Source organism: Porites lutea, chromosome 8 (genome assembly GCF_958299795.1).
Source record: "Porites lutea chromosome 8, jaPorLute2.1, whole genome shotgun sequence".
Lineage (NCBI taxonomy): Eukaryota > Metazoa > Cnidaria > Anthozoa > Scleractinia > Poritidae > Porites > Porites lutea.
Genome location: NC_133208.1, coordinates 27,048,538 through 27,066,138, shown reverse-complemented (window position 1 = coordinate 27,066,138; position 17,601 = coordinate 27,048,538). Strand labels below are relative to the sequence as shown.

Below are 17,601 nucleotides of genomic sequence, written 5' to 3'. Positions count from 1 at the left end.
CACCTCTTGTTTGCTGGCGCGGTAATTGAGTCTGTGGATGAAATCATAAAGTGTGACCACTCAAATGAAAGCAACTTAGCCGTACCTCACTGTGGTACTGTTTGCTAAGCTGTACAAGGCTGCCTATTCAATTGAACCCCAACAAAAGTACTTTCCATTAGTTACGTCGGTACTCTCAAAACATTGGCATTGAAAAGGCTAAGTAACTTTTTAGTACAAGACTTTCCTCTATCCTCTGTTGTTATTCGGGTCTATTTTAGCATCCGTTTCTGCTTTCACTGCACTTGGAGGATGTTTTGGTGGTCTGTTTTTCTCGCCGTATGGCCTCCTCCTTCTGTTATTAATTCTTTTCCTCGAGTTTCTCTTGTCATAGACCGGTGTTGACTCTGTGCCAAGAGTTCTTTCTTTTGTATGCCTTTGTGATCTGCCTTCTAACAGCCTACTAGCATCACGTTCATCCATTCTCAAAGATTCCGTCCTTTGGCCTCGGCTACACGAGGACTGGGTATTGTCATCAGCGGTAGCACGGGAATTACCATACGTCGATTCATGTTCAGCGGGTTCATTTGAGAACCTTACAGTTTTGGGACTGCGAGTTGTTTTAGTCTTTTTACCGTACGTTACAGCGGATTCACTTCTATTTTGATCAAGTGTTTTTGGTGGTAATGACTCTCTAACTGAAGCTGGATCAGAAACGAACGTGATATCACCTGAACCTCCACCAGCATTTTGGCCAGAAACTGGTTGGGAAATTGCAGGTTTGTTCCTCCTACTAAGGTTTCCTTTGATCCGCTGGGGCTTTGGAGATGGACATTTGGGTTTTACTGATTCACTACTAGGCCTATAATCACCGTTGTTTTGTGATTGATCTTGCAAAGTTCTTTGACACGCGGTCTTTTCTTCCAAGCCGCTTCCCACTTTCTGTACAAAAATGGTGTCGCTTACAAAATCTACACCACCAGTGTCCACGCAGCTCCCATCAGGTGAAAGCCGTTTTTCCATAGCCACTATACTCTCATCTCGGGACAAGATAGTGATCTGCTTATGGACAGAGTCCACTTTATCTTGAGGCAGAGGCTGGCTCGAATACTCCTTTGATTGTTTTGAATAACCCGAGTCTTTAGTATTGTCCACGTATTTATCATTATCGTTAGCCATCTCCTTGACACCTGAGTTCAAGACCTGAGCAACATCACAGCCTTCGTTTGCCACTAACAGTGAGTTCTCAAACTCAGGTTCCAATTGTCCAGAAAACGATTCTTCACGCAGGGTGGAGTAGTCGCACAATGGACGAAAGGAATCGCTCGCAGGTAAAGTGATTATTTCGAACGGACTACCGCTGGAGGTAGACAACGATAACTCAGAACCAGATTCGTCTTTCTCCTCACCCATTGTTGGGCTTGCAAACTCAGGGGTTGGGGACGCGTGGGCCAGAATATGTTGAGGTTGCGTACTTTCAGCGTCAAACAGCAAACTTGCCGATTCTTGAGCTTGCTGGCTGGGATTGCCGTAGAATGGAACAGGAGGGTACGTATAACCAGAGGGTCCTTGCAAAACCTGGTAAACCTGTGGTCGAAACTGCGATGGCTGCACAGCTGCTGAAGGAAATCCAGTAACCTGCTGGACTGCACCAGGCATCATCACTTGATTTCTGTACTGGTGGTATGGTGGCAGGAATATCTGTGACTGGGACTGCAAAACGTGGGGTGAAACCATTGGTCGAATCTGATTGGGGTAGCCAAATGATGGGAAATAAGGCTTGAAAAGAGGAAGGGCCTGTTGTGGTTGATAAAATGTTCCATACGGGTTAGCATAAGGTGGAAAAGATCCATGAGGATAATTCACACCTGCAGCATAAGGCATCGGATGTACTCCTTCATTCATGCTCTCGACCCACGCCGTTTGATGAGGATACTGTTGCACTGTGTCGGGTGTAAACCCTCGCTCCGCACCGAGTGGAGGTTGACGTGAAAATGTATCCACTGAAGACTCGTCACTTGTACTACTGGTATCTGATGAAAGTTCAGCCTGTAGATCACGACGATTTTCGTCTACTTCATCTGTATTAATGTCCTGACAAGCAAATCCTTCACTCATCACAAATCGTCCAGACGATACATGGTCTAAGGAATCGTCCGACAGAGAAGCAAGTGGCGTTTGTTCCAGCTCTTTGTACGGACCACTTTTGCAGCCATTCTCCCCAGTCACCGACTCTGGGTGATTTGCCTCAATCTCCACTTGGAGTGCTTGAACTTGGACAGTAGCAACGGTCACACTGAGATCATTCCTTTCAACTTGGTTTCTGGTTTCCTCTATGGCAAACACGGCCTCGTTACCATTTGAAGTGGTCTTATCAGTAATGTCGCTTTTGTCGTCGCCGCATACCCCGGCCTCTTCACTGGAGCCTTTAGAACAATTCCTTTCGCTTGATACTATTGTTTTAAATTCAGGTTCCATCTGGCTATGATTACCGTCACAGCCTGAAGCCAGTACAAGAGTCTCCTCACACTTAGAACTCTGATCTTGCTCCATATCAACCACTTCAGTATGCTGGGGAATACTGTCAAGATGGGCTGAGTCTTCATGGCGAGTTGAGAGAGTTCCGCGAGGTGATGGTGGAGAAGTTGAATTAGATTCACACAGAATCGTAGTTTCCATTTGTACAGGTTTCACAGCAACAGTTGACGGTCCTGAGCATACGGAGGATGCATCCCGGCTTCTAACATTGTCAGCAACACTAGTTTCTTCGAGCTCGCCTTGCCTATCCGAATTAGTGTCACGTAATTCATTTGTGAGAGAATCACAAACTTCAATGTCGTCAACCGGAACTAGAATAGCGATGTCGCCTACAAAAATACGGGTGAAATTTTGTCCGTCCCTTTTTTCGGAGCCATCATTGTCAAGGCTGGAGACGACTGTCGGATGTGACTCTTCATCCAACTTCACAGTTGAATCTTGATCTGAGGATGGACTCAGATCACAAGATGGGCCTTGGGATTTCTGTTTGATCTCGGCTACTGCTTCAAAATCATTTGAAGAAATGTCACTAACAATTGGTTTAGTCTTCTTATCACCTGGTGTTTCCTGAGGTCTACCTTTTGATTTTGTTTTCTTCCCCTTCATTAACTCCTTTGTGCTTTCCTTGGACAAGTCTACTGTCTCTCGCTTAGCCCTGGGGTCCCTTTTGTTACTTTTTACAGGTTTGTTTAATGTCCCACGCCTCTTTTCCCTCGACTTCGTCCTTGACTTTGGAGTAGATGACCTTGTTCTAACTTCAGCTTCTGCGACATTACTTTGAGGCTTCTTGCCAATGCTATCAGATTTTCGACACTCACTTGCTTCAGAAGGGGAATGTGTAACCTTGGAACCAGTATTTGCAGATGGCTTTTGCCGCCTTTCTTTCGGACTCAGTTCCTTCGTCGTTTTTGCAACTGAAGTGGATGAAAAATCTTCATCCATAAGGCTCAGAGGAGTGGAGGTAGTACATTTCAGAGTAAAGTTCTGACGCTTTGCAGTAGCTGCTGCTCTTTCCCAGTCTTCGCCACCCCCCGCAGCCTGGTCACACGATTTAGATTCAGGCCGACTTTCTTCAGTAGCCAACTTTACTTGCTGTACACATTCCGAGTTCTTTTGCTGCACGGAATGATCTCCACTACTTTGATCTTCTGTCGACTCGTCTGCAATAGTTTTCTCTTCATGCAGCTTTGAATATGGTTTAGCTCCCTGGTTGTGAAATCCTTTCCCGCTAAAGTGCAAGGCCATGACTTTAGCCACTTTGCGTTCAATTCCATAACTTTTCATAGTTTCAAAAAAATCTAAGAAGGAGCAGCACTCTTCAAAGATTGTTCTCAGAGAGTTATATGTAACCCCCTCTTTCAGCAACTTCTTGATCGCCATGTTCTTGCTACATGCATCCAGCTTACAAAAATTTTCTAAGGCAGAACAAAAGGGGCGAGAAGATTAAAAAGCGAAGTTATGAATATATGAAAATCATATATGTGAAATGCGGGGTGAAGAATTACATGAAAGTAGATCATCGCAGTTATAGAAGCAACTTTTGCAGTTGCGAAAAGAAAGCCTGAAAAAAAATTCAGGCTTGTACAGGATTCAAACCCTTGACCTCTGCGATACACAAACTGCGATACACCGGTGCGCTGCACCGGTATAGCAGAGGTCAAGGGTTCGAATCCCGTACAAGCCTTTCTTTTCGCAACTGCAAAAGGTTGCATCTATAACTGCGATGATCTACTTCCATATAAAGATTAAAAAGTGTTAAAAAATTATGAATAAAATGAAAAATCAATTGAAACTTATACAGTATTGTTACAACTGATAACATAAGGCAGCCCCACGAAGATCTGAGAACGAATGGTGTAATTGGTTAGCGAAAAAGTAAATAAATGACTCAGACAATGCCACTACCTCTGGGAGCAGTACCCACAAAGCAATTTGTTGTTGTGACGTGTCGCCTGAACTGCAAAGAGTGCTCTGCTGCCGCGATGTGTTGCTGCAACTTGTGAATCAGTGTGTTCCGACCGTTATGACAACAATTCATGCACAAAAATTTAAACACCTGATCTGCATGATCACTAACCTTCTAAAATTGCTTGCTGCTGTTTCAAGCCACTCTGCGAAATGTAATACTCTAATCTACAATTGAAAACAAAAGGGAAATCATGTACCTTAGTACATAGTGACATTTGATTTTCAAACAAACACAACAAGAAATCAATAATTTGTCTTTATACAAAAGTCGACATGAAAAATAGCACAGTGGCACCAGAATGTTCAATAGATTGTAACAAAATGGAGATTTTCCACCAAAGAAAACCTCCTTGTCTTGGTTTCTGTTACTTGTCAATAGTTTGACTCCTTGAAGTGCTTGACATTTATCCAACCTCCCCATGAGCAGACACCTGCAGCTGTAAGACTTGTCATGACGAGGATATGTACCCATACACACGGATGTACAGAAGATTATCTAAACTTCAAGATCAAAATAAAACCCTTGATGATCAGCTATTGGGTGGGTTCACCCTCTAGTCTAGGTTTCAGAATTTCGGTCATGGATAGCTCACTTGCTGAAGAATTTGAATCAAAAATATTTGAAGAAAAAAAATTTAAAAGGTCTTATCTAAATGGCACAAACCTGTCTTTTGTTGATGAGTACTTCATATTATGTAGCAGTTTCTTTAATGGTGTGTGGGTAAAAATATCCACCATTGCATCCACATCACCCATAGCTCTATGTCTGTCTACAATAGCAAAATACAATGGTTATATTAAAAACATGACAAAAGTTAAGATTAGGCTATTACCCACTTCCTAACAATATAATTGTGGGCGGCAAGAGATGACCGCAATCCTAATCTCCAGGTTGTTATTACGCATGCATCACATGTATGTAGACAGGATTCATTTGGGCTTCCACTAAGAATCAATGGAATGCAAAGAATGCAATTTGATCACACACACTTGGACCTTCTATCACTAGTAATCTGATCATGCGTGTTTTGACTATCCATCAGGTGAAACTTACGGAAAACACACAGCGTTGGAGCAAAAGCAAATTGACTTTGATCGTTGTTGCCTGCACTCTGTAACCTTTGGTTATTACTAGTATAGAATAATATTGTTGCTAGTGGTTGCATCACAATGATAGAGTCTCAACTTTCTTGGCAGTAAGCAAATAGGCCCTTTGCCTCCATTTTAATGTTTTTATGTAAGAATCTACTGACTGTACATGTATATGCTCAAATTAACATTTACATTGTATTTAATTTGTCTAGTCGAGAGGGGGATGCAATTATTCAACGAAAAAAAATCAACCATTAGGTAAAAAACACATTGTACGAGCTATTACCTTTGAAACGTTTTCCTGGAAAAAATTTTCTGAACAGTCCATCAAGTGAAAGTTTGGTGCGATTTAATAACTTTTCTCCACTCTCTTTCAACTACAAGTAAAGAAATCATAAAAGAATTAACTATTAGTCAGGTGCACCTTCATTAACTTTGATACAGATCTTGACTAATTGTTTCATTTTGCCTGTGCCATAAAATACTCCCATTGTACATATCTCCTGCTCATGCATGTCTCATCTAAGTATATAGATTTACTGTAGCCTGGCCTAAAAGTGAAACTCTCTTTAATATTTACAGTTTACTCAAGCAAAATATAAAATTGTGTAATGCTAAGTGACGAAAGCAATGGCAAAAAATATCATTAGGTCTAATTTGCAGAAAAAAACAACTTTGCATGTGGAAGCATTCTTTTTTGTACATTTGCCATTGTTTTGCATGACTACAAAGTGACACTTCCAGTTCCTAGTTACCCGTTTTATGGAGGAAATGTCATATGTGTACTGTTTGCTTTTTTTTTCACTGCCACTCATTTTCATCTAGGTAGCCACTAGCATTTCTCATCTTCTCACTGCCACTATAAAATTTCCATGTTTTTCTTCCAATGAAATTGGTCTCCTTTGTTTTTACATTGTATCTCACTGCTCTAGCTCTTTCGTGTTATTCACCACAGCATAGACATTAAAATTTAGTTGAAAGAAAGACCCGGCTTTATTGTTGTTTTTTTTCTCTCTAAAAGCCCAGGGTGGACATGTGATTTACTGCTGAAACGTGCGGGTGCTTGAAATGTGAAATTTCACCTCAGCTTACATGAAGGAGTGGATGTATGTAGGATTTTCTCAGAAACAAAATTTCTTGGATGTATAGCCAACCAAATTTTCTTACCCATGGTGCTTCATGCTTTGTGCGAGCTCCGCTAATATATAACAATTTGAGTGATCAACCCATTTCAGATCTCCTGCCCATACGTGTATATTATCTAGTTCATTAATAATTTTGTGTGATCCACAAGTGATGAAACAAAACAAAAATTCAAATCACTTAATATATATTCCACCCAGCAGCCCTTACCCTGGATTAAATTCTGGTATGCACAGCTGTTATGCCAAAGATATGGGACCTGACTTATCTCAAATAAATATAGCAGTCATATGGTTACCACAAAAACATTCTTTGGACAAATGTAAAACTTCCCTGACCAATTGAATAAACAATTGCACATATTAATCTGATAAAGGACTCAACGCTCCCCTCACAGCCATCCCCTCCAGCCATTTATTTATGCTTTCAGCAAGACTGTACAGAGCACATGAATTGATAGTTCCTTAACATAATGTGCAAAAAGGATTGATTTTCTTGAAAACCTAACAGCAGTGTGTTGTTCGATTTTGTGAACAATACTCTACTAGACATACAACATAATTCATGTCCGTAAAATGTACAAATGTACAGTTGGCTCCCCATAACTCAAACCCTTGCTAACTCGAACCATGCTTTTAGCACATGGCAAGTTGGAAAAAAATTTCACTTTTTTCTGACTTCTTTCAAAGTATTAAATTTTCCCTGACTTGGAGACTTTGGAGAAATTTTTTCTACCCTGAACATTTACTAACCCACGGCAAGCAGTAGAGAAGAACCAAACTCTGTGTCAGTAAAAAAGTGAACAAGGGGAGGTAAAGGAGGAAAGGAAAAATATTGATGTTACAACTGAGTGAAGATTTTGGAAGGTGTTCATGTGGCTTGCATTTGGTAGGACATACGTAGGCAGACCCAGGATAACACGATTTTCATGTAGAATAACAGGGAAAGAGAGGTCCATGAATCTCTATTGGAACAGTTGGGAGAAAACCCGTGACATAGCCATCATTTGTGAAAAGTCACCTTAAGGCCATGCTTGCCTAATGAGATGACAATGATGATGATAATAATGATAATGATGATGATGATGATGATAAGGAATGCTTATTTGAGGGTTAATCAAAAAACAAGGTATACAGATAAATGTTTGCAACAATACATGTAATGTATTACAATATTCCAAGTTTACCAACCTCACTGCAGAATAACAAGCTATCTGCAAAATGAACATTGTGCTTTGAGAGAATGGTGTGATGTATTCCAGATCTCTCCATGTTACTCAACAAAATTAAAAAGTCAAACTGATATCCATGGTGTGCACATAAGACTGCAAGAAAATAATTTTTTATGAATTAAGAAAAAAAATATGTAAATTGGAAGTATTACAATAGACTTCTTTAACTACATATACATACATATGCACCTGAATAAGACAAAATTTAAAAGAAACCCTTCTCTTGCGTTTGATGTTTGTAATATCACAAAAGCAGGGGGAGCTACATGTACATTGTAAGGGCTGACATTAAGAGCCGGGGTATCGATAGTCTATGTTGGAAAGCAAATGGAACACAATCTTTTTCAGGTTGTTCCTTTGGAAAATTCAAGGAGTAACTGGATGTTTGCATTAAGTTTGTATCGTTTGCTTGGCCAGGATGTTGCAAACGGATATTCATTTTCTGCTTGTTAAACGCCATCTTTAAAACTAGTTAAGGGGTTCATTTCTTGAAAGTCCTGATAGGGACCCAGAAAGCTGATGTTGTTTACAATCAAGATTGAGGTTTCAAAAGCTTGGCAATTATTATAAAAATTTATTATTATTTCATAAACTATCAGTTAACAAGACAAAATGGCCTGGTTTGTTAGATAGGACTGACACTGTTATTCTTTAGATTTTGATTTGAATATTTGATTTTTCATGGGCCCAAGAAATTATCACGACTGTTGAGAATGAGCCCCTGGATCTTGTGACCATTTTTTAATCAATGAAACGGATTTAATTTGAGAAGATTTTAAAAGATTAAATGCAATTTCAGGATTAGATGCCCTAACTTTTGTTTACCCTTTGCCCAAACCGAGAACCAACCAGTTTGCCCATATAAATGGTAAACAAGTAACAAGTACACAAAGAACCTCCTAAAGGAAATGAAAAGACTTTGTTGATAATACTACTGTATATCACAGTCCTGTAAACTGGCATCTTACCTGGTACAAATGACTTGCCATGTTTCTTTTTTGCTAGTTTAACCATAGCATCAATCCAAAAAAGAAATTCGTTCAGTACATCTTGGAAAAAGGGCTGGTCCTTGAGGTCTTCTTTTGAAATAGCACATTCTTTTGTTGCTGTAACATTTTTAAAAATAACAAAAGACAAGTTCTTTTAATCAGTGCATACTGTTGTGAAAACTATACGGTAATAATGTAATAACTAATGTAATAGTAATAACTATACAATAATAACTATTATTAGTAACAGTAATAACTATACAATAATAATTTCATAATGTTGTATCTGAAGAGCACTAAACCACTTGTGTCGTATGAAACTATACAGTAATAAAATACCTATTCACACCTTCACTTGAAAAGACATTGTTCTTCTGGTACATAACTAAATAAAATAACATTAACCCTTTCATTCGAAATAGTGACCAACATCAATTTTCTTCCAACAATATTCATAGATTGTCAAAAGATTAGGTTATGAGAATTAATAAAATAATCACTTAAGAGAAAATGCTTTGATCTTTTATCAAATTTTCTAAACTCATTCTTTAAGGAAATATATCAAGATCAGTTTGGAGAATTTGTATGTGGATATTGGGGCTTAAAGGGTTAAAGAGATTTAGAATCACATTTACAGCAAACAGTGAATGTCAATTTGTACCATGTGACCAACATTTTCCCTTTACTTGCTATTCATTGTTTATTTTATCCCCACAAAAAATAATAATTAGTAGTTTCATGTCAGGTTCATATTTAAAAAATTTTTTTGGCAGTATTTACCTGCTATTCTCTTAATGTTTAGAGTAAGAAAAATATAACTTCCTAGCTGCTCAATAATGCTACTAATTTCATATACCAGGCAACTTTAAATATTATTGAAAGCCCTGAATTCCTACTTAGTTTCTTTCAATACAGAGATGTTACTAGCAAAGAACACTTTTATCAATGCATGAAGCTTTTTATAGTTTTAATGTATTTATGGCAAACAGCTTAGCTAGAAATAGGAACTCAACTATGTTAATTACTTGGGACATTTCCAGAAAAACTCTTTCAGCAACCAACCTATGCTTGGAAATACAGTAATTCAACAACTTTACAATATTGATTTGCAAGCTTAAAAAGAGAATTTGCTGTGTATATTGTTAAGTTAGTAGCTGTTTAGTAGAATATTAAGTAACAACAGTAAAAGATGCTTCCAGAACTTTCTTCAAAGTAACTTTCTATAAAGGAATATAATCCCCAGGAATCAACCTATTATAAAAGCTAAATATATGTGCAGGAATTTTAAATTGCAAATATGTTTTCAGCTTCTTGGTTCAAAATGAAAGCTGCCAGAGGCTTTTTGTCGTTACAAGGCAACTTTCACCAAATTACATTGTACTAGTATAATTCAATTAAAATTTATGATTGGCCGGGCATTTGACAGAAACAAACGACATTAATTTTTAAAAGAAATTTCGTTAATGGCTTTCATTGAAAGGGCATACCTTTAGATATCCTTTATACTCCATTCCACATAATTTGAAACTATAAGTCTAAGTCTTAAACAGTAAACTTTCTCATGTTTAGTTTTGAGTCACTACATTGATTGCATAACTTTCCTCAGTTTTAATCGATTTTGGAAGTTTTTAGGTTCAAAATTATCAAACGTATTTACCATTCCTTAATAATAATAAAAAAAAACCTGTCAGCGTCCTTCTAAACGATGTGAATTCAGCAACATGAAATTCACTCAGCGTGAACAAAACAGAACGTTTATAATAATTTACATGCCGGAAATGCCAACAAACCGCATGCAAGCGCATAGCGTCGTCAAACGTTCAGAAGAATTTTACGCAGTTTGGACGTTTAATGACGTTCTTTCTGCTGAACGACTCAGAATTCAGGACAAGATGGTATTTAGGACTAGATAAAAAGGAAGGAACAATAATTTGGCTCTTCGTTGCACTGTCTTCGCATGACTTCCGTTTCTGTACCACTGCCACGCTATACACACAATAACGAGGCCGTGTATAACTGATTTTAAGCTTACCGCCAGTACACTTTCGGTTTTTCCGAACATTAGAGCTTTTCCAAGCTTAAATAAACCCTTAGACGCCATTATTGCAGTAAGCAGTAGAAGGACAAAGCTCTTCCTCTTAAGCAATTGCACAGTATTAAAAACAGCCAAAAACTTGCTGACAGCGTAGATTTTCAACACCGCACAGCGATGAATTTTATCACGGGAGTTCACTTACCGAAAGCGCACAAGGGTTGATTTGTGTTAATCAGAGTTTGAAATGAACCTTTCACTACATCAGGGTGGCATCTGGCAGCAATTTCAATGATATCTCCACGGTAGACATTTCCGTAAGCAGCTTCGCTATCGTAAAATATAACCAACGGATGGAGTTTCGCTCCTTCCTTCGTCATTTCGGCCATGTTCCTTTTTCCCGGGCTTTTGTATCTGCCCTCTTCTTCAACACGAGGCAGACAACAACTCGACCCAGTCTGCCAAGTTATCTGTATTCCAAGATGGCGTCTTCGAACCACCTCACTACGACAAAGGTATCTTTCGTGTTTTGTTACGTTTCTTGATAGCTAGAATTTCCACTTACTGGAGATTTTAAGCTGTTTTAAAGGGAAAAATAGCAATCCGTACGATTTTCTCAGAATCGATTAAAGGCGAGCCTCTTGACTTGAGGCGTTCCAATTTTACCCGTACTACATCAAAAAGTGCTTGAGAGGTCAACTTTGTTCCGGGGTTTGTTGTAGCTTGCCTTCGATTCCACATCACTTCCCTTCACATGCACGTACACGTATCAAGGATTGACAGAATTAGCTACTTATAAGGGTGTCTTCTTTACGGTCTGATCTCACAGGAAAGATTAGAGGAAATTATATCTAGTACCAGTGCTGTGGGGAAAATTACATTGTGTCTGAAAAGGGGGTGGGGGCGGGGACGGTAGTTTGAAACTTCTTTTCCCTGACAAGGGTTATTATTATTTCTTATTAAGAAAAAGATTTAGGGCTCCTAAGCTCTTATTTAATTTATTTTCAACTCAACAATGATAAACAGTTTACGAATGTTATTTCTTATTTGGTTATTGTAGATGGAGTTTGCTGCACAAATGACATGTCAAAAATGTGTGGATGCAATAAGCAATTCCCTTCATGGAAAAGAAGGTATCAGCGAGTCTTATAGTGATGCTATGGTGTGTTTTACAAGCTTTAATAATTGACGCTAGCCAAAAGGTCCATGTACCTGAAATGGATTGTTCAGCTGAAGCCAATAATTGGCTGCGTATGTGCTTTACCCATGGTAGCAAAATTTCTGGATCACAACAATATTGGAGCTTAAGCAACAACTGACCGTGACAGCAACAAGAAAGTGTAGATTTCACGTCCATCACACTGTTTTGTCCATTTCTTAACCATTGTTGCACGACTGCAACATGAGGCTTCTTTATTTTACGCGCCCATTTTTTGGAGTGTGTGAACTTAGCACAAAAATTTCCTTTTTCTTTTCTTAACTTAGATATGGTCTATTGGATTCAACCACAGAAAATTTTGCCAGTATTTCAATATTTGAAAAATTAAATGAAATATTTATTTAAATAAGATGTATGTTTTCGGTTTGTTGTTATCCAGAAATTTTGCTACTGTGGCAATGTGACATAACTACTTCCCCCTTCTATTGAACATTATGCATGCAGCACTATTATCACTAATATGAACAGGCACAAGTCAGGTGATTTTATTGTTAAGAAGAAATAACAAGCATTGCTATTAAAATAATATTGTTACATGACACTTAAAAAACGAAATTTGACATTTTTCTTGAACAAGTTCTAAGTTTTGGTACTTGCGCTAACCTTGTAAATTATATGTATCCCATTTCAATTTCTTAACAAGGTATTGAGTCATTTACAGTAAACTTGGACAAGGAGCAAGTCATCGTGGAGACAACATTATCGACAGGCCAAGTCCAACAACTGATTGAAAACTCTGGAAGAATGGCCATTTTGCGTGGACTTGGAACTGCAGGTACTGGATTGCAGTTAAGGCTTTACAATGTGACTATTATAACCGGGGCCACTAAGAGATAGTTGACCTATCAGATTACAGGAAAGTAATAGTACATTTCAAGAAAGTTGGTTGTGGGCCAATCAATAGCTCGTAAAAAAAAGACTAAGTTACTGGAAGCACAAAATTTTATCGATAGCAAATATTTTTCAAGAAAGCAAAGTGTTTCACTAGACAATGTTTTTCTGTTTGAAACTTTACATGTGTTTGACACAAGCTATTATTTTGTCATATACCAGCAATGCTTTTGCTATCATTGCCGCGCTTTGCCATGTAGCATCACAACCTCAAGTCAAAAATTTAACTAATGTTTACATTTAATGCCTGCATCATTCACTAATGGACCTCTCAGGAAACATGAGCTTTTTTCAGCAGGTTCAAAAGGCCATGTCTGTAGGTTGCTATTGTTTAATTTTGATCCAATTTGTCTATTTTGATTATGATTGACAACTAACATAATGTATTGTTTTGTCCTGTTATCCTATGCATGAACTTTGCCTAGGTGTCCCTGGTTATAGTAGTCACACTGTAAAACCTATCAGAAATGTATTTGTTATGAGGCATGTGAAAAAATTATGTGAACAGTGAAATTAAGATTTTTTCATGCTGTCAATCAAACAATATTTCAGTTGATCATTTCTCTTAATTTTCTTTAGGCTCACAAGTGACAAACTTAGGGGCGGCAGTGGCTGAGATGAGAAGTGGGAGGGTGATGGGTGTGGCCAGGTTTGTGCAGGTGATGCATAAAAAACACCTAAATAATGTTTACTTTGACTTCTTTTTTTGTTTGTTTTCTTGTGGTGTTATCAGCTGTTAATGGAATTATTTCTCAACAAAATTAATTTTCTGTTCAGTACTTATTAAGCAAACTCTAAGGGAATTCTGTCAATGTTTGGCTAATACAAGTTTCACTGTTTTTATCCAATCAATGTTTTCAGGTATCCGAAGATTTGTGTGTCATAGATGGGACAATTGATGGTCTTAGTCCTGGTCTTCATGGACTAAACATTCATGAGTTGGGTGATTTATCTCAGGGATGTTCAAGGTTAGAGTTCTATAGCCTGAAAAAAGAGCCAACTTTTCGCCACGCCACCACTGGTTTCTTCCAAAATGATGTCGGAGGAAGGAGCGTAGAAATTCAGTACTGATGACATATCACTACCCAGATTTGGGTAGTGCTTCTGATTGATTGAAGCAATTTCTTGCAGGGCACGACCAATCAGAAGCACATACAATATGCTTTAATGTGGTTTTCAAAAACGGAAATGATTTTCTGAGCAATATTATTGATAATAAACGGAGTGAAAAAAAAAAAACATTTCTGTTTCCTTTAACAGCCCCCAATATCCCTTCAGACCAATATTATGCCCACAAAATTCTTTAGTCTGTCTACCATTATAATTAGTATACTTGAATGTACTCCTATACAGTCACGTATGCAGATGGAAAAACTGCACACTATTAAACAAGCCAAGACATCGGTTGAAGACAAATGCTGTTACATGTAGGCCTAAAACACATGAAAGCCCATACTCCTTAATTTTTGGTCAATGTTAATTTATATATTGGTATTCATTATTCCTAGCACTGGTGATCACTACAATCCCTGGAGTTGTAGACATGGAGCACCAGAGGACAGTGAGAGAGTATGTTGATTTTCAAAAATATTTTTACAAGAGTTGATGACATACATACACCTGTACATGCTGCAACCCATTTCCTGATGGAACATTTGCATGTTTAGAAAGTGCTCAGATCCAATATTTTTGTGTGGAGCAATAACTATTTTTGATGCATATAGTCTGATAGATGTAAATATTCAATTTTATCAGGTTATTTAGCATTTCATAGCAAATTATTGTACATTGTTAGGTACCTTTTTTTGTCTGTCATTCTAAAAGTTTGTATAAGCTTGGAAGCTCCCAACCCCCCACCCCCCCCCCCCTCCCGCCAAAAAAAACATGTAACTGCATGTACGGTATCCAGGCTAATAAAAGTGCCTTGTAAAGTAATGCTACTGAGGTTTCACCTGAATGGACATTAGATTTTGTTAACACGGACTCCATAATTCTCAACTTTACTTCCTCTAGCTTTAGAAAAAGGTACATTTACGTACATGCCCTGGATGTGTGGGTGTGTTTTATCAGCTAGATGATTGTGAAAGAATGGTGGGAGGATGATAATTTTAGAACAATCAACTAACAATTGAAAATAAATGGTTGTTAAATTTTGCAGCATGTTGGTGACCTTGGTAACATCTTAGCAGACAAGAATGGCAGAGCATCTTTCCGTCTGGAGGACAGATATGTGAAGGTAGTATTGTTTGTGTGTATCAATGCAGTGTTAAATAAAGGGAAAGGCTGAGCATAATATAGGGCACTTTTAAGACTCAGTGGGGTGAGGTGGAAAATATTTCCTCTAACCTTGTGTTTCACTCAGCTAATTAATATGACTGGTCTTTTGAGGACTCGCTATTACAAGTGTACCTGCACATCTTAAACTCTTTTACGCCTAATAGAAATTTGCCACAGTGACTCAACACACTTCATGAAAGGAGATGAAACAGGACTTACATCCCAATTGATATCAACCCCTCCATTACCCACCCAGCTCATGAAAGGTTGTACCACACCACTGGGGTCTATGCCCCCTACTCTTTACGAACCAAACAGCAGTGTGGGTTCTTTTACATCCTACAAGAATCAGAGCAGTGAAAGAGCTGTGAGATGGGGCCTACAGTTTTTCGTCCTTATCTGAAAAGACTAGAATGTCTAACCATTTGTAGATGTCACAACAAAGGCAGCACACTCTCCTCAGTTATTTTAAGACCCGAGTGTTGGTCTGGCCTGGGTTTGAGCCCGCAACCTCCCACTCGGCAGATGGGCACTTATCCAATTGAGCTAAACTGGCTGCAGAAAAAAACTTACAAAAAATTTCAAACTTCCATCTTTGTAAAATCGTAAGAAATAAATAGTACCTGTTCAAAAGTTCTGCCAAAGAAGTGTATTTACATACATGTACTAACATACATGTAACAAGTGTTGTTCCATGGTTAGAGGAAAGGCATATCTCAGCGGGCTTGTGTTTCTCGCTAATTTATTGAGCGGAGACAAGGTGGCTGAGTGGTGAGAGCGCTGGACTTGCAATTCAGAGGCCCCAAGCTCAAGTCCCACTCTGACCGCTAGCTGGATTTGTTTGCGGTAGTCTCGAGTTCAAACCCTCAGCCATGCTTGTAAATAGCCAGCTGGTTTGCCTCCGGCCAGTTGGATTCCTAGCCCTGTTAAGTTCATTTTGAATTATTTGTTTCAGGCATTTGCAGGCATTTGTTTCAGGAATTATTATTGATTAATTTACACACCTCGTGGTGGTTGGTCTCCGTCTAGATACAGTTTTACCATGAGATGCACTCCAGAACATAATCATTAAAATTCAACTCCATTTTGGCCTTTAGAGAATCTATATTATTATTCCATGATCTTTTTTTACATTGTATGTGTATATTATAATTTTTCTTACATTTTATCATCCTTGCCAGGTGTGGGATGTGATTGGTCGTTCACTTGTTGTACACAGTGGCGAAGATGATTTAGGCTATGGCAGTCATGCCCTGTCAAGAGTGAATGGAAATTCAGGCCCAGGGTAAGAGTAAAGAAACTAGCTGTTACAATCTATACTCACATTTAAACACAAATTAAAGCACATTCTTGGTGACATTGTAGGGTGATGCTTTATGGCAAATACAAGGGACAAACTGGTTTTGACTAACAATAAGCATTTTATTTCCTTAAATAGAGGATTTCTGGGAAGAATTCTTGATCATGTACTCATGTATTTATTTGTATTTATATGTATTTATGTTTTTTCAGATTAACTTGTGGAATTATTGCCAGGTCAGCTGGGCTGTTCCAGAACTCTAAAAAGTTCTGTGCATGCGATGGAAAAATTATTTGGGAGGATAAGCCTCTATCAACCCCAACAAGTCCACCCTCGCAGTTATGACGGCATTTCTCTTTCATCGCAACTTCAGTGGATTAAGAAAAACAAGGATTAAAAATAGTTGACCATCATCTGAACCTGCAGCAGTCACATTGTTGAGGAGTACAAGCAGTTGTGCAGCATACAGGAAAATCCTTTGACTCTGTCTATTGACTTATTTTGGACAATAAAATAATTTCTGTAACATGCTTTCACTCCAAAAGTGGCTGCATTCAAAATTTCCAAATTTCATGTTGTATATGCTAAAAAAATAACAGCAACGTGAAAGAACTGCTAGAGCGGTTTCTTTTGAATGGTCACACTGCAGGATTTTGTCCACAGACTCAAAAGTTAGAACTGAATTACACAACTCCATTATCAGTCTGGAGGTGTCAGTCACTCTAAACAATCGTTGCAATTTTATAATGACAGGACACTGCCTCTAAGAGAAATGTTGAGCCCATGAAACTCAAAAACATAAAAACTATTGTGGAATATAACTTAACTGCACGTAATAAATAGGGTTCCCCAAGGAACTACGAAGTTCCCCAAAGAACTACAAACATTCTCCAAGGAACAACAGTGACAGGTTTAAAGTGACAATGGAGGTAATAATAATAA

General features: G+C 38.3%; 2 protein-coding genes across 2 annotated transcripts; one reads left to right on the top strand and one right to left on the bottom strand.

Annotated features, from left to right (window-relative positions):
* Positions 1–179: 179 nt before the first annotated feature.
* On the bottom strand, positions 180–11,486 carry LOC140945453 (uncharacterized). Its single transcript, XM_073394477.1, has 7 exons — positions 11,178–11,486; positions 8,920–9,057; positions 7,911–8,044; positions 5,864–5,954; positions 5,150–5,255; positions 4,595–4,650; positions 180–3,932 (listed from the first exon to the last, which is right to left on the bottom strand). The coding sequence occupies exons 1-7, from the start codon at positions 11,359–11,361 to the stop codon at positions 229–231; spliced, it is 4,413 nt and encodes a 1,470-aa protein (XP_073250578.1). The 5' UTR covers positions 11,362–11,486; the 3' UTR covers positions 180–228.
* Positions 11,487–12,032: 546 nt separating this feature from the next.
* On the top strand, positions 12,033–17,004 carry LOC140945452 (copper chaperone for superoxide dismutase-like). Its single transcript, XM_073394476.1, has 8 exons — positions 12,033–12,105; positions 12,835–12,966; positions 13,662–13,741; positions 13,944–14,050; positions 14,591–14,651; positions 15,241–15,318; positions 16,541–16,644; positions 16,872–17,004. Exons 1-8 carry the CDS (start codon positions 12,033–12,035, stop codon positions 17,002–17,004), a joined length of 768 nt encoding a protein of 255 aa, XP_073250577.1.
* Positions 17,005–17,601: the final 597 nt, after the last annotated feature.

Coding starts and splice junctions, on each gene's coding strand:
- LOC140945452 (XM_073394476.1), top strand. CDS start 12,033: ATGGAGTTTGCTGCACAAATGACATGTCAAAAATGTGTGGATGCAATA. Junction 14,051..14,590: donor TTATCTCAGGGATGTTCAAG/GTTAGAGTTCTA, acceptor CATTATTCCTAG/CACTGGTGATCACTACAATC. Junction 15,319..16,540: donor TGGAGGACAGATATGTGAAG/GTAGTATTGTTT, acceptor CATCCTTGCCAG/GTGTGGGATGTGATTGGTCG.
- LOC140945453 (XM_073394477.1), bottom strand. CDS start 11,361: ATGGCCGAAATGACGAAGGAAGGAGCGAAACTCCATCCGTTGGTTATA. Junction 5,955..7,910: donor GCTTGTTATTCTGCAGTGAG/GTTGGTAAACTT, acceptor CTTTACTTGTAG/TTGAAAGAGAGTGGAGAAAA. Junction 5,256..5,863: donor TCCAGGAAAACGTTTCAAAG/GTAATAGCTCGT, acceptor TTGCTATTGTAG/ACAGACATAGAGCTATGGGT.